This window comes from Ambystoma mexicanum, chromosome 2p (assembly GCF_040938575.1).
Source record: "Ambystoma mexicanum isolate Mex_15411 chromosome 2p, UKY_AmexF1_1, whole genome shotgun sequence".
Classification (NCBI taxonomy): domain Eukaryota; kingdom Metazoa; phylum Chordata; class Amphibia; order Caudata; family Ambystomatidae; genus Ambystoma; species Ambystoma mexicanum.
This window is the reverse complement of record NC_090923.1, coordinates 1,072,175,038-1,072,200,800: the sequence shown is the minus strand read 5'-3', so window position 1 is coordinate 1,072,200,800 and position 25,763 is coordinate 1,072,175,038. Positions and strand designations below refer to the sequence as shown.

At 43.4% G+C, this 25,763-nt stretch overlaps 1 protein-coding gene across 6 annotated transcripts in view; it reads right to left on the bottom strand.

The window, feature by feature from the left end:
• The window catches only part of MUS81 (MUS81 structure-specific endonuclease subunit), a 1,262,762-nt gene that overhangs the window by 223,515 nt on the left and 1,013,484 nt on the right, over nt 1–25,763 (bottom strand). For all 6 annotated transcript variants that reach the window (XM_069645007.1, XM_069645006.1, XM_069645008.1 and 3 more), the window contains one exon: nt 16,489–16,614. In XM_069645007.1, coding sequence (XP_069501108.1) covers nt 16,489–16,614 — 126 coding nt within the window. The remainder of the gene's footprint in view (nt 1–16,488; nt 16,615–25,763) is intronic.

Here is a 25,763-nt window from a genome sequence, read left to right as displayed (position 1 = left end):
AGACGCCTAAGATAGCCGGTGTGTGCGTGCTAGCTGTGTTTTATTAGGGTGATGTGTGGTTTGATGGGTCATGTTAGTATGAGAACAGCTTTACCAAATGTGTCATACTACTGCTGTGTTCTAGTTGAATGGTGGTGTATAGGAGAGAGTAAACGTAGTAGTGTGATATTGTGTTAATCAGTGAATTGTATGCAATCAGGCACAATCTACCTACTAAATTTAACTTTAAACACAGTGACGCTATTAGGGTACATTCAATGTTGTTGGTGATACTATCTTAATTCAACTCTAATACAGTGACTCTAATAGGGGATGCTTCTAGGTTAAACCTTAACACAGCAACTCTATTGGGCGCACACTCAATGATGTTGGGAATACCGTCTAGGTTCAACATTAACACAGAGATGCTACAAGGGTGCGCTTTCTAAGTTCAACTTTAACACACAAATATGTGCTCCCTGTATATAATTTCTCACCTCTATGTATTTCTGTAACGTTGTAACTAAGCTTTGAATATACTTGCAACTGCTGCGCCCTGTTACCCCCGGGTATGACGTGCATTATAAATAATATACAAACAAACAGTGACGCTATTAGGTACACTTTCTAGATTCAACTTAAGATAATGACGCTTAACACAGCAAAGCTATTAGGGCATACCTTCCAAGTTCAGCTCTAATACAGTGACGCTATTAGAGCGGACACACTCTCTAGGTTCAACATTAACACAGCGACGCAATTAGGGCACACTTTTATATTCAGCTTTCACATGGTGACACTTTCTTGATTCAACTTTAAACACACAGATGTCATTGGGCACACTCAATGATGTTGGGCATACCGCCTAGCTTCCATATTAGCACATTGACGCTATTAGGGGACATGCTATTTATCACAATTGTGTCTAGGTGCGGCACATGCCATCAATCACGATCCAACCAAGAGTGGGATATGCTATCATTCAGCGTTCTGCAAGAGTGGGACGTGCTAACATTCACAATTCCAACCAAGAGTGGGATATGCTAACAATCACAAGAAATCACAATCTGCTGCGAGTTTAATAATGCTATAAGGGCGCGCTTTCTAAGTTCAGCTTTAACACAGTGATGCTAATAGGACACACTTTCTAAGTTCAACTTTAACATAGTGACGTTATTAGAGCACACTTTTTAGATTTAGCTCTAACACACTGACACTATTAGGCATACTCGATGTTGGGAATACAATCGTGATTCAGCTCCAAGAAAGTGACGCTATCGGGGCACACTCAATGATGTTGGGAATACCGTCTAGATTCAACATTAACACAGTGATGCTTTAAGGGCACACTTTCTAGAGTCAACTTTAAGATAATTACGCTATTAGGGCACACACATTGATGTTGGGAATATCTTCTAGATTTAACATTGACACAGTGACGCTAATTAGGGTACGCTTTCTAAGTTTAATTCTAAGATAGTGACGCTATTAGGACACACCTTCCAAGTTCAGCTCTAACACAGAGACGCTATTAGGGCGGGCACACTCTCTAGATATCATTCACAAGTCTATCTAAGTGTGGGATATGCCATAATTCACAATTCCTTTCAGGTGTGGCTCATGCTATTGTTCGCAATTCTATCTATCATTTACAGTACCAACTAAGTGAGCTATATGCTACCAGTCATAGTTCTGTCTAGATGAGGTACATGCTATCATTTACAATTCCATCTAAGCGTGGGACATGATATCATTCATGATTCCATCCAAGTGTGGCTCTTGGTAACATTGTTGCACCTGCCTTAGTGTGAGGCTGGTTAATCATCATTGTCGCTGGGAGTGGCACAAGTTAACATTGATAAGTATGTTAGTATGTTATGCAGGACAACATTTACAGTCCAGCCTTGAATGGATTTAGCTTGGTCGTCAAATCTCTCTAGGTGTGCAGGGTGTGAGTCTATGGCAGTTTACGTTAAGGAAAGATAAGGTAGATTGGCGAGGGCTTTCTGGAGTAGAGTGATTGCTGTACACCCCACCCATGCCACACTTAAGTTGGTGTCTGTTCACTGCTGGCTTCACTGGCTTCCCCTGCTGACACCCGCAGACACTTTCTGGAGTCACCATTGCAGGAACCGCCCTTAGCCGCAGGGGCTGCCCTGCGAAGGTCAGTTATGACCAGGTGAATGTACCAATCAGGGCAGGTTGGAGGGGGAGGGTAGGACTGGGAAAGGGCCAGACACAAAGGACTACACCCGACAGACTGCACCCTTTGGATGCAGCCCAGACCACAAAAACGGCTTCAGAAGCCAAAACAAACACTAGACAGACACCAGATTAGCACACAGTGCTCACCAAAAAATATAAATACATAAATGGTTAAGTAAATAAGTTTGAAGACCACTGCATTGCTCTGGCACCACTTGGCGAGTGCTAAAAGCTTTATCCCACTAATTGTATTTTTTTGTATTTGTATTTACTTAATTTATTTTATTTGTAAAGCGCACCAGGCCCAAGAGCATCCGGGCGCATCACTTAGGTTACAAGCATAATAAGAATACATACAACAGAACACATAAGGGAATGAAGACTAGCAGTGCAAAAAGGATAATTTGGGATAATATACAAATTCTACACATATTAACAATCAGGAAAAGCATCAAACAGTTTGGCTCTGGTGTAGTAAGTCCGGGTGTCAATGGGCGCAAGGAGTCAAGGCTGGTCTTGGGCTGACAGCCAAGCTTTGGCTTTGCTCTTGAAGGTCAAGACGGACGGTTCCACTGTGAGTGGATTAGGTAATGAATTCCATAATTTCTCAGACAAGACTGGGAAACTGCTCCCGCCAGATCGCTGGAGGTTGAAGCGCGGAATGGAAAGGCAGTTGGTTTGGGCACTTCCGAGTGGTCTTGATGAAGTATGTAAAGAAAATCTACTGGCCAAGTAACTGGGTGCATGGTTAGTGAGGCTTTTGTGTGTTAGCGATAGGGCTTTAAGTGAGACTCTTTGGGAGACTTAGAGCCAGCGGAGACTCCGTCTAGAGTCAGAGATGTGGAGGTTCCTGGGGATGTTTAGTGCCGCTCTAATGGCATTATTTTGGATGATTTGTAGTTTATTAATGTTGCCTTGGTTAGTGCCGAGATAGAGGCCGTTGCAATAGTCAATCTTAGACAAGACCAAGGTCCTGGCTAATGTAGTGCAGTTGGCTGGTAATGGGAACGGTCGACATGCCGTAATGATCTTGCAGGTATATGATGCAGCAGAGGAGACTGCGTTAATTTGTCTAGAAAGTGAGTGAGTAGAGTCGATATAGATACCAAGCGTTTTTGTATCTTTGGCCACTTTGATGGTATAGCCATCAATTATGAAAGATTTGAAGGACGGGTCTAGCTTACTGAGTCTTTGGTGAGAGCCTAGGATGAGAATCTCCGTCTTTTCATCGTTCAAGCACAGTTCATGTTGCGCCATCCAAGCCTGGATAACTTTGTAAATGGAGTTGATGGCTAGAGTGTTGGTTTTGTGGTCACCTGTGATAGGGATGAGTATCTGCGTGTCATCAGCGTAATTAGTGTATGTGACACCCAGATAGTCCAGTATGTCAAAGAGTGGTTTTGTAAACACATTATAAAGTGGGGGTGGCAATGCCTGCAGGCATTAGGTGCCCTTACCCCACTTACCAAATCTTGCTTCACGCTTTACACCGTCTTCCCCCTACATTTGCTTAATGGGGGTCATTTATGGTGAAATAGAGTTTAAAAATAAGCTAGATATGCTTTTTAACGTTTCTACTGGTTAACATTAAATGGTAAATTGAAGTGCACAGGAGCAGTTTGGCAGTACCTGCTGTTGAGGGTATCAGGTAATAATGTCCCCATACATATCATCGCCGGGAAAAGGCATTGGTGACATATATGGTCATATTATGTATGGGGATGGGTTATAGGGATGTCCCCCATCTAAAATATAAATCGGGGGTTGTGGGGTTGTCCCCCACATGTTCAATGTAATAATGTCTCAGCAAAAAACTGCAACTTTTTTGTCAGGAGACATTTTTGTAGGGGCATTAGAACATGGAACCCTGTTGAGGAAGGTGATCGCTGGCGACCTGGTAGCTCTGTACTCCTCTATTCTGGCCTGAGAGCTCGGCGTTCAGCTAATTCACTCTGCAGAGCTCAAAAACCCCTCAATGCACGAAGCACGCATGAAGGGACGTGCGTTGAAGTGCACAGGGGCAGTTTGGCAGCACCTGCTGTTGAGAAAGGCGGCTGCTGGCAGAACTGGTGCTCTGTACTCCCCTATTGTGGCCTGGGAGCTCGGCGCTTGGCTAATTCACTCTCCAGAGCTAAAAAGGAAGGGAAGTGCAAAGGAGCAGTTTTGGCAGTTCGGCAAAGAGGAAGTTGTGGGGCATTTAAACTAAATCTACTTTGGACATTGCAAATAAATTCTATTTACTTCTGCCTCCGCGGGCTGCCCTTTTATTGGTTCGTCAAAGTGTCAACTATGGCGGGGAAGCCTACTTACTCTGTAGCCTTAATGCTCCCACAGTGGACAGTGAGGCAAACTCCTCTAGTGGAAGGGCGCTTGTCTTACTAAGTAGAGCGAAGTCTGGCCGGACTCAAGGGGTAGGCATTTATGAGGTGGCATTGGTCTCAGAACCTTTAGTAAACTTGGGGGAATCAATTACAGCCGTATCCATAACATCAACAACGGCAAAAGCCTCCCCTGTTAGACGGGAAAGGAAGAACATATGTGATAAGTCACTACATCTGAACTCAGCGCCAATAACTCACGTTGCGGGCCAAAAAATGGCTGATTTATTTCCACAGTCTGACACTAGCACAGAAGTTAGATCTTTGAAGCCATGCTATGCTATAGTGACCGTGAATCACTCTTACATTCATGACCAAAACATATCACTCACAGCACAACCCCTGGTAAGGTTGGGGCCAGAGAAGGCTTTGATAGGCTTATGGAAGCTCTGGTGTCCCCCATTCAAGTGTAGTCCTGCCCTGGAATGACGACTGTTTTAACACAGGTTATTTCTCACAATAATGATACCTCACTTGACTTGCCAAACAGGAGCCAGCGCACAGTTACATTATACCCTCTGAGATGTGGATGAGCAGATCAGGCTCACCTCTCCTTCAATCTATGCACTTAATTTGGTGCCAAGTGGTGTGATGAACCTGAGGTTATTGTCCCTTCAAAACAGGATATTCTCATAAAATACCCAGAGCTTGCCCTTCTCTAACCTCTCAAATACCCAATAAACCAATACACCTCTGTAAAATAGAACCAGTTACATATGATACTCAAACAGGGATGAGGAGGCCCCATGCAATAAGTTGACGTGAGAACCTAGAGCAGCACTTTAGTCTTTGCCCTATGACAAAGTAATTTAACAATAAAAAGAGGAAGGACGAAAACTAGGTCATAGTGGCTGGAGAAGTTGTGCAAGCAGAATAACGAGAGGGAGCCTTATGAAAAAAAGGAACGTGAGCAAGCGAGCCAAGAGGTGTTTGACTGGTCCGTGGCATCTGGGAAAGGCGGAAGGTCGTTGGAAGGACAGAGCCGGCATTCACAGTGCGAGTTTTGGTGAATGGTACAGCCACCGACGCGGTTCAAGACACAAGAGCCTTGCGAACGCCGCCCAGTAAAACAAGTGAAGCCATAGACCAGTCTGTGGCCACTGAAGGAGATGGAAGACAGGTGGGGAAAAGAGAGGGCATTCCCAGGGAGAATCCAGTTGAGTGGAGGTGCCGACGACCCGATGCCAGAAATCAGAGCCTCCCGAAACCCACAGATACTGAGACCTGAGGCTACAAGGGAAGCTGCCTAGTGGAGCTGTCAGGAAGGTATTTACCCAACCAGAAGGGATCAGGGTTTCCGGGGGAGCGGTGTCCGAACAAGTGGGGTATGTAGACCAGACCACAGGGCAAGAATCTGGGACGCCCATAACGGATTTGGGACAGCAAGAGAAGTGGTGGGTAGTGTACACAGTAATGTTAATGCAGCCTACCAGAAAGAGCATTAATGGCAAACCGGCTCAAACGCCGGTCAAGAGCACCACTCTTCTTCATCCCACTAATGGGGTGAAAGACTGACAGACATAATCTTGGCAGGTGATTATGACAAGCCAATTGTGAGAAAGAAAACAAGGGGACTAGTTTCTTAGTAAGATAGTATCTTAAGGGGCGCAATTGGGGCCATGTTGCGAGTAGAGACAAGTGAGAGATAACCTACAGGTGGCAACAATGAACTTACTTATAGAGTTCTAAAAGGTGCTGGTATAAAAATATTGCATGAAACTGACAGGATGACAAGTAAACCTGTGGCTCCTACTTTTTCGTAATGTTGGAAAGAAGTCGTCACAGTTTACTTCACTCCCAATACATTTGCGGGAGAATAGGCTGTTGGTGGAAAGACTCTTGCAGGACGAGAGTTTGTGCTTGAATAGGGCCAATATTTTGGCGTTATTTGCTGAAGTTTCCAATTTAAGGCATATCTCGACCAGGCACATCGACGGAGTTCATGCATCCAGTGAAAACAGACCGGGTAACACTTGGTATCAGCCCAGAATAGTTGATGATACCGTCCATTCAACTCGAACACAGCTGTACTATGACACATTCGATATAGCTGTTCTCATACTAACATGACCCATCAAACTACCCATCATCCTAATAAAACACAGCTAGCTGAGCACATACTAGCTAGCTTAGGCGTCTCCTAAGGTCTAACGCAGCCAGAACTCAGTCTGGGTGTCCACCCTCCAGACTAAACACATTCAACTGATCTCAGCACCACACCTACCGCTAAGAAGCAGCTATCATGCAACAACCACACCAGCTGCACACATACCGGTGCGCCCACGCACTTTACGACTCTCTCTCGACTGACTTGAACTGCGGTTCCCGAGGGCGTTCAACCTACCAGGGCTTTGAGATCATACCAATGATACATAAGGCGCTATACAAATGTCAAGTAACATAACATATGATAGTATAAAGAAATAAATACACACATTAACCCTGGACCAAGGAGGGAATGATTGTTATCTCAGCAAAAAACGGGGGACATGGTAATAGAGAAGTACTATTTTCACAAAAAGATGATTTGCTGAATTATGATCATAAGGATTGGTCATGGCTGGTGGCTGCCCTCCACAGAAAAGTAAAGATACCAAGCCCTTGCGCACAGACATGTCTTTAGTCCATTTGAGAAACTAGGGGGGCCCTCTTGGACCATTTGTGGGAATGTTCCTTTATTTACAAACTCTGAGGTGGCTTGCAAGGTAAGAACACCGGACGGGATAATGTTTCAGGAGACTTGGCTTACTCAGTGTCCTAATATTGACGGGTTTTCCATCTTGTACAGCCAGCACACAAGGGTATGGGTGGCCAATCATCATGTGGTCTGTTGACTGCAATAACATCTTGTAGAAGGATATACATAAATAGTGTGATAACCTCTTTGAATGGGGCCCTGTTGGTTGAGGTCAGGTTGGGAGAGAAATGTGTTGAGACACCTCCTGCTTATGGATATTTATTGGCATAACGGTATATGTAGTTTAGATGTATTTTTGGAGGACCTAAGATTGTCTGATGGATGCACACGAATGACAAAGGTTCTATTTTGCTCGCTGGAAACCTTAATTCGTTATGCCTGCTCGTAGGGGGTGGCAAGGAGCCATGTACTCTCTTTAGACTGTAGGAATTGTAAAGGTAACTATGCAGTGAAATGGTCCTCCTGCTCGACTTCTATGGTATACAAATGTTAAACGGTGCTGTACCGGGTGGCATTCCTCGTCTTTCAACATGGCATAGGGGGGACTACGAATCAATTTTGATCTTTTCTTTTCAGTTTCTATTTAAGCGCTGAAAGTATATGTTGGTGGAACTAACAAATTGGAGTGATCACAATCTGTTTGCAGTATTTGGAATTCAGGTGGGAAAAGTGGAAGTTGGAGTTTGGTTGGTTTACTACTAAATCCTGCTAAGATTCGTATCTTGTGGGAAGGGGTGATCAATCGAATGAATATGAAACTGGCGGCGTTGATAAGCACGAACACATATGAATTGAAGATGTTGATCTTCAATTTAAGTAATAACAGTCTATGAAGGGCATCATGAAAGGATTTAATCTTTGGAAGTAAATTTAAACTGAATAGAAACGTAGCAGTTAAGACTCATCAAGACTTTTTTGATGAAAATATTGCTCATGCTAAAAGGGAGTTGAGATCTAAAATAAAGACTTAAAAGGTAATGCTTAAAATTGGATATGAATATCAGACTAATTAAAAAGGTGAGGCAGAAGCATAAAAACTGGATTAAACAACACAGTGCTGCAAATGGAGTTTTTTTCAGCCTTCCTTTTTCCTTCACATGTTCCTAGCATTTCTGGGTGCTAACTAGACAGGAGTTTGTTTCTCCTCCACCTCCTGTCGGGGTGGCTTCTGGGACTGACAGGCCCTAGCTCTACCATCCATCCCAGAGCAAGAAATGAGAGGTAGGGCCTGTTGGTGACAGTTGATTTGATATAGTTAGTTCTGACAAAGGATTGACGGGTTTGTTAGGCAGAATCCTGGGCAGTGCCCTTAGGGACCACTACACAAGATTAAGACTACAGGTGGTAGTACAATTTCACCTTTGGTACAAGCCCGTACTACACAGTTAGAGTGGTAGCAGTAGCCAGACTTATCTCAATTGCAAATGAGCAGTAGTAGGGATTACACAAAGGACTACAATTACTGTGGCTCAAGCAAACACTGACTCAAGGTTTTTGGTTAAAAAGTAAAAGTACATTTAATTTTAGACCATCTGTCCACAAAACACTTCACTTCTATTAAATTAAAACCACACGTCAAAATACACTACACACAACCAATTCCCCTTGTGCAGAACAATTCAAGGTAAGTACCTTTGGATTTGACCGACCGGTGTTGTGAAACAAAGAAGTTACCAGGGGTTATCACACAATCACTTTTTGACAGTAATGACAGTACGGTCTTACGAAAGAGAAGCGTACCCGCGAATAGAAATGTTACTGTAGTCAAAACACACTTAGCACATGAATTAACACAGGAGAGTTGGGGATAAAAATCATAGGCAATACTTTTGTCAAGGCAGATAGAATCAAGAGACACTTTCTAAAACGTAGATAAAAGTCAATAGGCCTGCGCCAGTGTCAATGGAACAGGGTTCCTGTTGTCGAGGATCACAAGGTTAGAACAGTTCACGATTCGAGATTGCCAGGAGTACTTAGATATTGTCAACAGGGAAGCAAAAGTTATAAGAGGGAAGGAAGATAAGAACAAGCCTTTGGTGAGGAGAAAGGGGTTTACCTTAGTTCCTCGAAGTTGGACACAGTACCTTATTCTTATGAAGAGCTGGTGCCACAGCAGTTGTTACTGGTAGTTCCTGCAGACTCACGGTTCCTGAAGCTTCAGTCGTGGGGACAAGGAGGACGTCTGGAGCGATCTGCACTTCCAAGGGATGAAGCCAGCAGCAAAAGCAACAGTGGATAAAAGGAGCGTTCCTTTAAAACAGGAGAGGCTCTTCAAATGGCTATCCGGACCACTACAGCTGTGTGCAGCGATTGATTTCGACCAAGAAGAGGATCCTCTGCCTGTGGAAGGTGAGTTGGTTGATCCCACCAGGCTCAAGGGAAGACTACTCCGGACTGGATCTTCTCTTGTCATTGAAGGGTAGATAGCTCAGGACTGCAGCAGGGCTTCACCGGGACTCGGGAGTTGCAGCAGCAGTCTTCTCTGCTTCTCTTCAGTTCTTAGCAGTTTCAGAGGCAACTAACTTCCAGCTCAAGAGTCCTGCCTTTTATGCCAAAATCCCCCATTCACACAGCCTGGCTGTCAATCACTCAGCAGGGGGGTTGTCCGGCCCGGACAACCACCTCAGCCAATCAAGACAAAGTGCGACTTGGGTCTCCAAGGATACCCTGTGCAGAGGGTGACTACACCCCTCCCTCACATTCAGCCCACCTAGACACCCAGACGCCAACGGAGGGCTTCTAGACAGAAGCCCGCCAAAAGTCGGCGAACAAAGGAGGCAAACCTGGTTTGCCGCGCAAAGTACAACACAGCCGGAGTCGAAATAAAAAGTATTTGGTCAAGCAGGTTTAAGTTCGAGGCTAATATAATAGCCTAAAACAGCACCACGTTTATATAGTATAATCGCGGTAGAAAAGTTAGGGTAGATACCACTGCCCCCTGCCAAGTCTTCGTGTTAAGAGAGCAAAATAAAGCTCAGAGAGGTACAGACAAAAAGGGATAGGAACTAACCCTTTCCAATACTCCATGTAAGATGGGGTGTACTGGGTCTGTAGTTTTAAAGGACTACATAAAGTAAATGGCAACTTTACCTGTTTCTGGGGGACAGTAGTCAGCCCCAGAAAAATGGAGTCAGAGGGAAGTCTCAAAGACAACCCTGTGTCACTGCATGAAAGGTGCTGTGTAACACACAAAAATGGGCCTCATGGAGTGGTGTAGCTCCAGAGCCCAAGATCACACAAACAGTAGAAATACACATGGCAAAACACATGTAAGAGTGGGAAAAAGGGCTCACACTCTTACCAGGTGGAAAAAATAAACCCCTGAAATCCAGTAAAGCTGCGGAGGGACTCACTAGGTGACGGAAATTAGCCATAAATGAGAATTCTCCCTAACAGGGTTGTCCAGTGGAATGGAAGATGGAACTCAAACAGGAGACTGTTCAGGAGGTAATTATGGACATGAGTAACTCCAGGACCCGGATCTGAACTATCCTTCGAATAAGTTGTTTTAGCAGTATCCGACTGCCTGGTCCACTAATCTTACTGTACTGTTTTAAGAGATTGTAGTGTATGAACGCTTACCAGAGTCTTGGTATACATCTTATGTTATTCCTGTGTTTAAGAGAGGTGTGAAGACCGATAAAGAACTATTGGCCAAACACTATCATGGATGCGGATAAGGTATTTGCATCTCTCTTACTATCACATCTCGAGTTCTGGGCGCATAGTACAGGCAGGCACAAAAAACAACGCAAACAGGGTTTAGGAAGGGTCAAAGGACCCCCCTGAATGGATTTGTTGTAAGTGCATGCAGGAATTAGCTTGGTCCAAAAAATATACAGCTATGTGGCATCTATAGATCGCTCTGCTCCGTTTGACTGTGTAAATCATCATCATGTATGGTCCAAGTTGGCAAAGTGGGGAATTCCTGACAGCATTTTAAGATTAATTATTATTCTGCATGAGCATTCTGTAATCCAGCTCCAATTGAACCTATAGGGCTCTTTGCCCTGCAAAATTTAAACTAGGTGGTGCTTGAGGCAAGGTTGCATTTTAGCTCCCTGCCTCTTTAACCTGTATGTCTGACGGTGATGACTATGTCAATTCAGTATCCTTTGGTTCACCAAAATTGGGTTCGATTGAACCTATTTGGCTTGCCGATGATTTTTTATTACTCGATTTTACCCCAATCGGTCTCCAGAGACTCCTTTGTACATTCTCTGGCTTCGGTAAGGATAATGTATTGAGAATTAATACCGGGAAAACAAATATCATGCAATCCTCACCGAGTAGGAAGAAGTCTTCATTTAGGTGGTATTTAGAGAAGGATACATCAGTAAGACTAAAATCATGGTGTTTCCACCGAAGAATTACCCCCTGAAAGGGCTCAAACACTGGAAATGCACATGAAACAGAATTAATAGAGACTGTCAGCTTCTATAAAAATCTGGAAGTGATAAGTCGATTCTAGGTTGAATGGAAATTGCCAAGTTTCAGGTGCTATTAAATCACTGACCCACAAAGCGGGAGGCTATTCCATAGGAACTATCATTAAGCTGTATAATAGCAAGATACTACATATCATGCTTTAGGGGGTTGAATTCTGGGGCCTAAAGATGGTGGCCAAATTAGCCCTACTTGAAAGATGTATCCTGTGGCGGTTATTGACCCTAAACAAGACCACACCGATAGAATTTATGCTGTTGGATATTACGCGCAGTTCTGCAAAAATCGACCAGTGCAGCATACGCTGGAAAATCCCTAATGCCAAAATTAGCACACTACAAAGTTATCTCAGAGATGCATACATCAGTAAAAATGCTTACATGTGAATTTGAAACATCACTACACTTGTTGAATGTGCTAACTTGTGGTTAAACGGGTCAACTGGTAATGATTTGAAAATACCATATAAAGGGTTTAAGAAAAAGATGCAAACCCTTCTTGAAGACCATAACAGAGAACGAAATCTAGTAGAACTAGCAGATAAATCTACTGCTTAGTTGTCACTATCATGGGCGTGAAGGTACATCAACCTACGTGAAAGGTTTCTTGGGGAATCATCACCTCATATAGACATATATAAGAATGAAATTCAATGGTGTAATGATCCATGAAATATTGGGGGCACGCTTGTAATTAATGAGGAAGGAAACAACACGTCAATTATGTGTTGAGACCCTTATTGAAACTGTAAAACATCTTATGCTGCACTGTGAAGCATTACAAGAAAATAGATGTATGGATATGCAGATCTGGGGGGGCACACAAGAATTGTACAATGCAAATTACTTTTGGGAAACTTGTGTGGAAACAATGAACTCTGTATATTTCACTTAACAAAACTTTGGATTTTTATTGAAAATATTCTACGGAACTTTACTTTTGAATCTGTAAATATTGTGAATGAACTTATAATTTATTTTATTACACAAATTAGATAAAATGGATTTAAAGTTGACCATGTTACACTGAATAATACTAATATAAAAAGTAAAAAAAGAGGATACTTTGACGCAGGTAGATAACAACCTATTTGGAATTTCTCATAAGAAGCCAACCTCTGAAAGCGCTATTGTCATGTGTTAACTCAAAGTGCAAAATCCTTTGAGTCAAATGATAAAAATAAACTTGGAGTCTGGAAGATTCTCATTGAAGACAATTTTGAGCTTCTATGAGGGTAAAGTAATTCCGAAGTTAATCTATGGAGTGGAATTATTGCACCCCTTGGCTCTTGATCACCTTAACAAATTGGAGGCTCTGATTTGGCGTAAGGTTTTGAGAGTGCCTAATGCAGTCCCTATGGTTGCGATTCAATACGAATGGGGTCTCAAACAATTACAAGTGTGAGTTAAATGGAGGTCACTAACCCTCTATCGGAGTATACTTTACCCTACGGAAAACTCTCTTTACCCTATGGAAAATTCTCTTTATGAAGATCTGGAAAGTACTTTGAATTCTTATAATGTAATAATCATGAATATGGTTCGAGAACTGTGTGATCCTTTGCTCAGGGGCATTGGAAAAAGCTCATTCAATGTTTGGGAACACCCAGGTGTGGTTAAAACTGCACTATATCAGGCTGATTGGTGTAATACTACTGATGAATTCCATGCGTATGCTTCTTTCTCCTATTTCAGCCATGAACACAAACAACTTTGCACCTTATTTAAATATCTTCCCCAATCACTACACCCATGAGGAGTTTTTAAGTTTCAGGTGGAATTTGTTTCCTACTACAGAAATCCTTTTGCAGCGCAGGTTGATATCTCAGGAGGAATCATTTTGTCGATTTTGCAAGGACACAATACACTGCAAAGCTATGACCGCACTTCGTATTCGTTTTTTAAAAAAAATTAAGAACTTGGTCCAAAGTGAAATGTGAGGAGCCCGGAACGAGACATGGAAACAGGGGATTCATGGTTTTGGTCAAAGACTAGTAAAATAAAAGGGGTTTGGGAAATGCCTCTCTGTCCCTGTTCTAAGAGGTGTCCCTACCTAAATACCTAAAGCCCAAAACTAAGGGTCTGTCAAAAGTCACAATGTCCAAAGCAAAACAACATGTGTCCAAAGTACTAGTCTGGCCCTCACATCCTAGAAATCAACACTAAGGCGAGAAGGGAAAATGTCTTTGTCCTTTAGTAGTGTATATATGTTCAATAAGGAAAATGTGTAACTCCAACACAAACATTACAGAAGGATGGAGTTCCTTGTTTCAGAGGGTGGTTCCCTTCACCTGGATTCCTCCTCACTTGGTTTAATATTCAAGAATATCAGTTCCTTGAGTTTCTCTAGATCAGCTACATAACTGGTACCCAAAACGTGGCTCTTAATATCTTGTTAGCATACCAGGTGTACTCACCTGCCAGGTTTACTCCCTTCTTTAATATATTTTCGCAGCCTAGACCTGATGTGTTCTTATTAGGACTTCTTGGTGTAATATCTTTTTACATATTGTTCAACTTGACCATGCCTGGTTTTCTTTCCTGTCAGTACTTTCTCCTATGAACATGGTCATAACTTTCATCTGCCTGGTATACTCTCCCTGCCAGGGCTTTTCTCATGTGGGCTCTGCGAACACTTCCAAAATTCATAGTCTCTTATATTTGCTTTAACTTCCATTGTATCTGACTGGTTTACTATCTTGCCCGGGCTTCTCTTATATGTGTATTACACACACTTGAAAGTCTTACATTTGTTCAATTCTCCCTTTTAAAACAATGCTCACTTGTTTGTTCTCTTTCTTGTGCTTCATTAACAATAATTTGGGTTTGGCATGGTTGCCAATATACCACCGGTGTCCCTGCTTCCCTAAGGTGGACTCACCGGCACTTGCTGGCGTATTCTGTTTCTCCGGTGGCGGACGTTCAGCATTTCGTTCCTTCTCGCTGCTTCGGTTTCTTGGCTTCTTTGCCTCTGGCGGTTCCTGCTGGGATCGTCTGCATTGTTTCAGGCTTCGTTAAGAAGGAGGCTGACCTCCAACACCTGCAAACTCCCAGAAGCCCTCTGTTGGCTTCTGGCGCTCCCGCGTCATGTTCTCGCTCGCGGTAAGCTTACCCTTTCCTTGTCCTCAAGCCAGTTCGCTCCACAGAACACTCTCTAGCCCCACGGTCTCTAGGTCCGTACCGAGAGGAGCAGTGTTCTCCCACCTGTAGCGGGTCTTTGTCAGCTGCTTTTCCGGTTTACATTTCCCAGCAGCAGGTATACGCTCACAAACTAGAGCGCAGCTTGTGCTCTTGGCCACCATTGATCTGTATTACTCGGTTTATCTTCTTCGTCACAGTATTCTTGTATTGATGGGAATGGGAAGCCCATTCTTGACAACTTGAATGTAAATTCTGGGCAAGTGTTCTCAGTGATCTTTAAGGGCAAGTCAGTTCTGGATGACTTGCAGTTAGAGTCTGAGAAGGTGTTTTCATTAGTCTTAAAAGGCAAGTCAGATTTTGGCAGCTTGTATACAGATCTTGTGAAAAGGTTTTCAGTACCCTTCCTAGGTGGATGAGGGGAGGTATGACACTATGCCATTAAGGCATTGGTCATGGATGAGGGCATCCTCAAAAGAAAAAGAGGGATACCATGTCTCGTACGATGCCATGATACTCCCTGTGAGGCTGTCTCCTCCCATGTGATCCTCCCTCATATTGCCGCCCCTAGGGTCAGGATCAGGTAGTGGCCACATGGGGAGGTGTCACCGCCGGGAAAGGTGTGATGACACCATCGGATTCATCACACAAAGGTTTATTGAGTTTGAGTGCCTTTGATTGAGATGAATGGATGGTTATCCCACGTCGGTCTGTATAGCAGTGTTATGATTTTTGGGAAGTTTAAACCTTACCATCCTGGTTGACTGAAATTCTGAGGAAAAGGTAATATTGCTGCTTTTTACATTTTCTGTGATTGATATGTTCTAAGGGAGATTTGTCTCTTTTTTTTCTGTCCCTTCTTTGTTTTAACTGATCTAGCATTGCGATAATGTTTAATCTGTAATATGTACTTGAATCTTTATTGTATATTTACGAGTGATGTTGATGTATTTCATGAATTCTGTAATTTGGTTATTGTAAAGGGTTAAATTGTTTTAACCGCATACAATAAAAGAAATTTTAAAACAAATTAAATGTTTTTCTCGCTATAAAACGGTTCCGAGAGCCGCACACGTTTGTAATTCCGTGTTTATGAATGGAATAAAGATCTCGGGTAGATTTTGGGGATTTTAGGTTTCTTAATGAAGGGACTGCTGGTTGCAGCTGACTGATGACTCACATAGTTGAATGGTTGTGACAGAAAAACAAGTGGAAGATGTGGTAGGGTAGATTAGGCAAGGAAGTGACAGAGGTCTATTTTAAGAGCATGATGTAGAGGAGTGCAGAAACAGAGGTTGACAGATTTGAGTACTGGCCAGGGCCAAAACTTTAAAGGTCAATAAAATATGTACCATTGAGTTGTAGGGTATTAACAAGCATTCGTTTCATCAAGTAGAAATAATACACACACATTCTCACAAGAGCTTGTAATGTGAGAAATATTTTTTAAAACAGTAATTCTGCTAAAAATGGATCTTTAAGGTTCTAAACTAATGTTAGTCAGCCACAATGAATAAAGATGAACAGTGACGCATCCTGCATAACTATGCTGTCAAAAACCAAACACATTTACAGGGCTAATAAAGATCATGGGTAGAAATATATACAAGAAAGTAAAAAGGAAGGATGGAAGTGCTGCTATTACTTTGTTTTTTACAGCGCCCTCGTTGAATTCAGCAAAGGTCATTAGCACACAGGAATCCGAACACGTTGAAAAGGACCGGTCACACTTTGCTGCCTCTTCTTTGTTACAGCTGAGGAGGATTTTGTCCTGTAAAGAGCAGAGGTAATCATTTATCAACTGTAATTATGAGTGTAGAATACATTTTTACGCAAACTCGAAGGCTGGAGGTATACATCAGATACATTTCTTGCTTTTCCTCTTTATAGTTAACGGCATACTATTGACCGCAGAATTGATTTTTGACCAGACAATACTTCTGCTTCCTCTGAAGCCCCATTCCAACATCCTTTACCAGATTTCTTTAACTGCAACAACTATAAGATGTAATACAATTAAAGATGTTAGATCTACATATAAGATTGGTTAAAATATGAACAACGGTCTTGCTAAATCTGGTATTACTGGGGAGTAATGCTTTGAGAGGATATGGTCAGGCCGGCAACGGGGATCAAAGGACCAGACACAATCAGAAAGAAAAGGTATTTATTCAGGAAGTATAACCGCATGTGTGAAAAATAATAAACGGTTTAGGTACACAATGTAACAAACTGTCAGGATTCCTCTAGTTGTGCGGATTAACTGAAGGTTCAAGGACAAAGTAAAAGGTCAAAATAGGCTTTACTTTACCTTGAGGTTCCTGTGTCCGCTCCCAGAAAAAAGTAAGGAGTGCCACATAAGAAAGTCCTTAGTCAAGTCTCTGTTCCAGGGTCCCCCCTTCCCAGCAAGAACCCTTACCCAAAGGGAGATTTCTTTAGGGATTCCCAGAGCCTGGTTTGAACAGACATCCGACTTTGAGTCATGATCCAAACTAGCACATTTCCTTTAGTTGCACCTATAAATATTAAGGTCTTACAACATTCATCAGACAGTTCCTAAATTTATTTCTAAGGCTCTTCACCGACACCTGACGAGACAGCTGAAAATAGGAAGAAAAGTGCGGGCAACAGTATTCTATAAAGTAAACTGCTGCTTATTGATGCAAATAGAATCAACTTTGAGGCGTCTTCCAGAACCCGAAAAGCGAAACTAAAAAGATCCGCAGACGCCATATATGTAGTCAATACTACTGCATTTCACATTTTAACAATAAATGTTCTCATAAATAATAACATCTTCATTCTGTGATGTCTTTTATTGGTGCTTTTCTTATAATTTCAGTTGTGAAGCAGCAGAAACAACAGCCAATGCATATCGGACATATGGTCCATAATCAGAGCTGTGTCTACAGAAAAAACATGATGTGCAGACATGAAGACAGTTATCCAGAAACTCCATACCAAATTCCAGTAAGATAGGATAGTCCTTACCTGTTCTGTGAACTACAATTATGCCCAATTTACAAAATGTGTGCGTACATCAGAATAACACCAAAACGCATGTGCAACCTAAACAAAGAGGAACACTTCTGAGAGTCAATACTATGGTTAAAAACAATGTAGGTAAAAAGGAAACAAAACCTGTATATTGTGTCGAATCCGAGGATGTCATCCCTTTTCCCTTAATAAGGGGAGACCTTTCTCATGGGGCCAGGGTGGTGCGTCAACAGTACAATAGTCCCCCTGGGGGTTGTGCACTGAGGGAGGATCACATGGGGAAGGAAACCCCTTATGGGATTGGGGACGACTATTCTCAGGGAACACAGTATTCCTATGCCTTAATACATCCAACTCCTTCGCAAATACCAAATACCGTGCCCCAGGTTGAGTAAATGTACTTTGTTTACGAGGTCAGTCACTCTACAACAGAATACTAAGTATCTTGCATCTAAGTGGAAAGAATAGTGTGAAGGAGATGATCATGGAAATTCCGAGTATCACTCGGGAGAAGCCGAGTGAGCGGTGTAGCTTCTCACGAGATGTCAAATGCCCCAATGAATACAGCTGGCCTACGCAGAAGTTCAAAAGGAAGTCAGCGCGAAGACAGAGAGCGATCCTCAAATGAGGTACTGCGGGAGCCATGCACCGGGCTGTCTGAGGAAAGCCAAAGGGGTAGAAGCCGGGCACCGAGGAGAAAGAGAACCCGAACGTGGTCCAAGTTGGAAGGACCGTTCGGGCTGCTGCAGATACATACCTCAGGGCGCCCCAGGCTCCAGTGAATCGCCTGTAAGGCAGGAAGCACGGTCGGGCAGAGACACACCTGTAGAACTTCTGCAGACCCCACCATTCACCAGAGAGCTGCCAGAGCCTAGAGGAATAAAGCTCAGCGGCTGGAGAAATGCCGGTAACTACTTAGTAGCAGGAAACGGGAGCATAGGTTTTCAAGGAGGCGTTGGCGGTCCAGAGCAGCAAGGAGGTGAATACAAACATTGGAGAAGAAAGGTATGGGGCCCTGAAGGAAGACTGAGTCTGGGACACGCACCCATATGGAAACGAAAGTATCAGAGGGTCGGGACCCAGAGAAATCCCAAGAGAAGAGAATCATATGTTTGGCAGGAGAGTCGGCCGAGCAGATATGGTAAATTGTGAGTCTGGGACTCACAACCATATGAGAAGCCAAGAATAACTAAGAAAACAGAATCAGGTGTTTGGCAGGAGAGTGAACCAAACGTATATACTAAAACTGCGAGACTGGGACCTGCATCCATGTGAAAGGCAAGCGCCTAATATAAGGAAGAATAAGAGGGTCTGGGACCTACGTTAAAGACAGACAGTCCACAAAAGGACACTAGCTTAGCAAAAGAGCGTTAGGCAGAATCCTGTGCAGTGCCTCTAGGGACCACTACACACAATTAAGACTACAAGTGGCAATAAAATTTCACCAATGGTACAAGCCTGTACTACACTGTTAAAGTGGTATCAGTAGCGGAGCAGGCAGACTTATCTCAAGAGTAAATGAGCAGTAGTAGAGATTAAACAAAGGACCACAATTACGGTGACTCAAGCAAACACCGACTCGAGGTTTCAGGTAAAAAATACAAGTTCATTTATTTTTAAACCATCTGTTCACAAAACACTTCACTTCTAGAAATTCAAAATCACATGTAAAATACACTGTACACAACCAATTCCACTTGTTCCAGCAAATTCAAGGTAAGTACATTAGGATTTGACAGACCAGTGTTGCGATACTAACCCGTACCCGCGAATAAAAATGCTCACGAAGTTAAAACACTCTTTGTACTTTCGATTTTCAAACGAGGAAAAGTGGATAAAATCACAGGCAATACTTTTGTCAAGGCAAGGGAATCTGAGGACTCGTTCAAAGATACAGATTAAAGTCAATAGGCCTGTGCCAGTGTCAATGGAGCAGATGCTCAGTTGCCGAGGATCACACGTTGAACAGTTCGAGATTCGAGATGCCAAGAGTACTGAAATATTGTCAGATGGAAGGAAAAGTTATAAGAGGGAAGGAAGAAGGAACAAATCTTCGAGGAGGAAAAGGCTTCACCCCGATTCTGGATGATCAGACGGAGAGAGCGACCAAATGTGCACAGTACGTTATCCGTTGGAGAAAAGCTGGTGCCACAGCAGTTGTTCCTGGTAGTTCCTGCAGACTCATGGTTCCCGAGGCTTCAGTCGTGGGGACAAGGACGACGTCTGGTGTAATCTGCACCACCCAGGGATAAGGTCAGCAGCAGCAGAAAAGACAACGATGAATAAAAGGTGCACGCCTTTAACTCAGGAGAGGGCTCTTCGGATGGCTATCCGGACCACTACAGCACAGCAGTGATTTCGACCCAGGAGAGGATTCTCTGACTGAAGAAAGGGTGAGCTGGTTGATCCCACCAGGCTCAAGGGAAAACGACTCCGGACTGGATCTTCTCTTGTCGTTGAAGGGTAGATAGCTCAGGACTGCAGCAGGGCTTCACCGGGACTCAGGGTTGCAGCAGCCATCTTCTTCTCCATTTCTCTTCAGTTCTTTGCAGTTCCAGTGGCGACTCTGCCTTGTAGCCCAGGAGTCCTGCCTTTTATGCCAAAATCCCCCATTCACACAGCCCGGCTGTCAATCACTCAGCAGAGGGGTTGTCCAGCCCAGACAACCACCTTAGCCAATCAACACAAAGTGCGACTAGGGTCTCCAAGGAGACCCTGTGCAGGGGGTGACTACACCCCTCCTTCACATTCAGCCCACCCAGACGCCAAAGAAGGGCTTCTGGTCAGAAGCCTGCCAAAGGTCGGCGAACCACGGAGGCAAACCTGGTTTGCCGCGCAAAGAAAGACCCAAGAAGGAGATTGACAAAAAGAAATGGCGATTAAACCCAAACGAGCCGAAATGAAAAGTATTTGGGCAAGCAGGTTTAAAGTTGGAGGCTACTAAAATAGCCTAAAACGTTACCACGTTATGTAATATAATCGCGGTAGGAAAAGTAGGGTAGCTACCACTGCCACCAGCCAAGTCTTAATGTTAAGGGAGCGAAACAATGCTCCAAGAGGCACAGACAAAAAGGGCTAAGAATTAACCCTCTCCAATACTCCATATAAGATGGGGTGTACAGAATCCGTGGTAAAGTGACTATGTAAAGTTAATGGCAACTTTACCCTTTTCTGGGGGACAGTAGTCAGCCCCAGAAAATGGAGTCGGTGGGAAGTCTAAGAGACAACCCTGTGTCACTGCACTGGGGGTGATGTGTAACACACAAAGAGTGGGGCTACTGAAGTGGTGTACTCCAGAGTCCACAATCACAAAAACAGTTGAAATACACATGGCAAAACACAGGTAAGAGTGGGGGAAAAGCTCACTCTTACCAGGTGGAAAAAATAAACTCCAGAAATCCAGCAAAGCTGCTGAGGGACTCACTAGGTAAGGGAAATTAGCCATAGAATGAGAATTCTCCCTGACAGAGAGTGACCCAAGCTATTTTGCGAGTCTGGGACCCGCAACCATGCAAGATTGAGAGGGTCAAGAAACCTGGAGTTGGTAAAAAGGAATGCTACATTTTACAACCAACTGTATCAAGCTGACAGGATGAAGGATTGTGAAGATAAACACATCCCTGTGAATTGTACTTGCCTAAGAGGATAAAGGGGTTCAAGAGTCCAAAAGGAGGTGCATTGAGAAGAACTCTAGGGGAAAGGAGCACAACCCAAAGATGTGATTCTTGCATTAATTAACATTGTTTATTTTGTTACTTTCTATTAGCAGAGAGACTGAGAACTTTTCTGTTGATTGAAAACACCAAGCACACTTGTTACTTTAATAAGTGATCATCCTTGCAGTTACTTTAGATAGTGTTAGGGTCAGAAGCACGTTTTTGGACACAACAGTGAGACTATTTTTGAACTTGCTGCCAATTTCACTAGTTTTCTATGGGAGGTAGGCAAAACCCCTCTTAGCTTTAGGGATGGAGAGGCATTTTTCAACCCTTTTCTTATTTTAATAAAAGTTTATACCCACAAACATGTGCACCCTTCTATATGGTGTCAGGCGTGGGATTCTGGTACACTTGATACATTGTGGGGACCCAGTAACATTCATGTGGATTATTTTTCCCAATATTAATAAATATAAAGGGCAAAGAAATCCAAGTATCATCGAGGGAATCCATTTTTATAATTAAACAGTTACTGTTTAAGCCCCAATTTCCCAACAAAAACTAATTTTTAAAAGAAGGCCTTTCTTTCAGACTACGCGTTTGGTCTAAACCAAAAACTACATTTAGGTATTAGAGCTGATATAAACCTCCCGCCGATGGGGAGTTTAGATAGTCTGAAGAAACGCCCACAAGTAATTTCTTCCAAACCGGTATTGATCCCTCCTTTGTCTAATAGCTCCGAGCAGGGACCTGAAGAGAAACCCTCAAGAACTAGTGAGGCCCCGGTGATAGACTCCATTAAATCTCCAGAGACCTAGCAATTTACTTCAACATTTGAGCAGAAAATGCTTTTCTTCGGGACTCCAGAATTAACAACTTTTGACCTCTTACTGACAGAAACCCCAGATGGGCTCCTTCTAAAGATCAAGCAGCCTACCAGAAACCAACCCCAGTTAAAATCATGGGTACATTGGAGGCTCTTCTGAAGCATCTCGTAACCCACCAAGTTGAAGCAGAGGCAAGGTATCAGGAAGGTATTGCCAGGGTAGAAGCAGCCCAATAAAAGAGCTATCATTCCTCATGGGATTTTACAGCGATATGGAGAAGAGGAAGACTTGGGGAAACCTTTTCCTAAACTTTGAACGATTGTAAGACTTGCCTGGTTACAAGGGTACTGAGTCTCTCATGCCAATATAACCCTATTAAGGGGTCTCCTCAACTGAAGGTGACCTTTCTTATGAAACACTTCCTCAGAGTTAAAAAAAAAAAAAGAAATGGGGGCAAGTCAAGGTTCAGGCGAAAGAGCAAAAGGATATCAGGAATCACCAGGCAAAAAAATGAAAAGAAAAGGACAATACCTATATATTAGACATTCCTGCATGCCAGTGGACTAGGTCTCAAGCCTGATAATCCACAAAAAAACCTCAGCGTTCCATTTCGCTATCGAATAAGCACAATGATAGTTTCAGTGCTGAAGATTGATAATTACATAGGAGTTTATAATCATTGATATAGGAATATCTCTCACCTATTTATACTGATTGAGCAAAGCTATGACGGATCAATCCTGGTTGGTGGTCTAAGGAAGCAGATCCTAGAGTCAATGAACAAATCCTTGGAACTGGTTAGTGGGACCTGGCTCTGCGCGGCACAAGGATATGAAAGGGACTTGCGTAGATGGGCAGCGATTCACAGCATAGCGTCCCAAAGTTCAAACTGCTTCACAAGTCAGCCCATGGGACAAAGAAATATATCCAAACAAAAACACCAAATCAATCCTGTCAAGAATCATCAGCGGTTAAGGGTAATCCAAGGGAAATCCTCTACACAATGCCAAGGTCCAGAAACGAGACGAATCACGAAGAACAGGTTCCAGGGGGCTCTCCAAATGCAGTCTGTTACACAAAGGAGGGTCTAGATACCAATGACAATAGCAACAATAAATTTGGGAACAAAAACTTCAATTAGAGGCAAAGCTGTGTTGCACGAGTGCGTTTTAGTACTCGGAACACTCATGTGTAGAAGATGCTGAGTTTGTGTTAGACGTGTTGCCATGGAACGCACCTAGGCAAGAGCAAACAGTGGATACCACTCTGTTCCTGGAGACGGCTTGTTAGGCCATCCTCCATGGCAACCGCCAGTTGCACAGTGCAGAGCGTCGGAGAATCCGTTTTGACCTGGTTGTGCAGCTAATTGAGACTGAATGCCGACAGACTGGCGCAACAGTTTCATTGGGGGGGGGGGGGCGAATTAAAAACTTGTGATCTGGCCCTCCTACTGAGAGGGCACTTACAAATGTCCTATCAGATCCTCAATCCTTTGGGACTTACTTTGTTTATAGAAATAAAACAGGGTTTGTTATTCTGAGTAGGATAAACTGAAAATGTCTATAGAAATACATTTAGAGAAACCAATCTGATTCCAGGTGAACTCCAGAAGAACTAGGCACCTGATCAAAAAACACCTCGTCACTATGGAAATCCCTCCCAGAGGTTCTTGCCTTAGAACAGTTTACCAGCAAACCCACACTGGTTATTGATATAGAAAGTGCCCAAAATCATGCAGAGGCTAATAGAGTCCTTGGGCATTTATATAAAAAATATGAGGGGAAAAAAGGATATAGAATTAGCCCCCCAAAACTCTTTTCATTGTGAAACAAAGATACAAGTTAAGGGGAATTTAACTGACAGTTTACGAAAAACCAGTAGAACAGGGATTCGAGAATCAGAGAGAGGAAAGAAACCCACTAGTAACAAAAGATAAGGGAAGTATAAAACCTGAGGAGTCTAGAGTATTTAGAAGTCCCCTAGTGACCCGTTCCTCATGTGCAGATAAGGGGAATCTAGACAAAATCTGCCCCAAAAAGCAGAGGTAATAACCCATGGAAGCTGGTTGGATGACAGGTGAGGAATACACATTTCTTCCTGAGAACGAAGAAGAAATTGAGACCATCAGTAATTGTTTCTGTTATCCAGAACCCTTCAAAAGTCATGAACCGGTTAGTAAATGGCCACCCTGCCTACGCCTTAGTTGACTGGGAGTAAACAGACTGCCATCCAACATGATCTTATACCAGTCACAGGTCTAAAAAAGGGAAGGCCAATTAGGGTGACCTGCGTTCATGGCTACCAAGAGATCTATTGGAAATCTCTAATCTCAATTACCATACAAGGTAAAGAGGTCCTCATGAACTCGGCCATCGTACCTGGTTCCCCAGATTAAGTCATTATTGACACATTTCCCAAATTTTTGCCAAATTATAGCGGACCTTGATTCCAAGATGGCCTCCGGAATCGGAGGACGTGTGTGCAGTGTGCTCCGTCGGCTCCACCTGTATCACAGAAGAGGCCTCACCCTCTCGTGGGAATAATCTGTACCGCAAGTTGAAATCCCTCTAATATCCCAAGGGGTTCCGATCGGAAGGTTTTCTATCCCGTGGCAACAAGCAGCAACTACGCGACTCCTCCAGTACACTGCGTGCTTCGCTGGGAACCTGCAGTGATCACTGAGCATGGAAGGTAGCATAAGCTGCATTTCACACGCGCCTCTGTCTGTGGATTTGCTGCAGATCCTGCTTCCATATGGTTTGTTTACTTGGCTCTGGCCCTCCTGTTTCCAGTGAATGTCTATTTGCCCAGGCCCTTGTAGGTTGATAACTGGAGAGGGGTGGGGGACTGCAGGGTGGGGGGAGAATACCAAAAGGCTACAAACACTTCTGCACTGTAGGATCTAAAGACATTACACAGGAAAGGGAGACAGGTGCCTGCTGCTTCCCTCATACTGCAAAGGTGACTCATTCTGTAAATTTTGCACGTGAAAGCCACATAAACGGTGCCATTTACATCTTGGCTGGGGAGACAGTTGTGCATGGGTCTTGCTGCCTCCTTCCGGGGACAGCAAGCTCTCTGTGGAAACATGTAGCGCCAGATGTTTTTGCATATTCAGCTTTATCGACGTGGCACCTGGTCATAAAAACTGGGGGGTGGGGGGCATAAAATAAGGAACAAGTTACTTACCTGTAACTGTTGTTCTCCAGCATGGGCCTGGCATGGATTCACATGCTCATGAATATTCCCCGTCGTTAGGCTGGGAATCCTCGGTACAGAAAAAAAATGAGTTTCACTTTCACTTCTTAACTGTCTTTCTACTAACAACCAATCACTGGTCTCTGGGTCATACTGCCCCCAGCCAATGACTGCCCTCTACCTAAGCCCCTCCTCTGGCAGCCATCTTTAGATTTGGTAGCATGTAAAGTGGCAGTAGG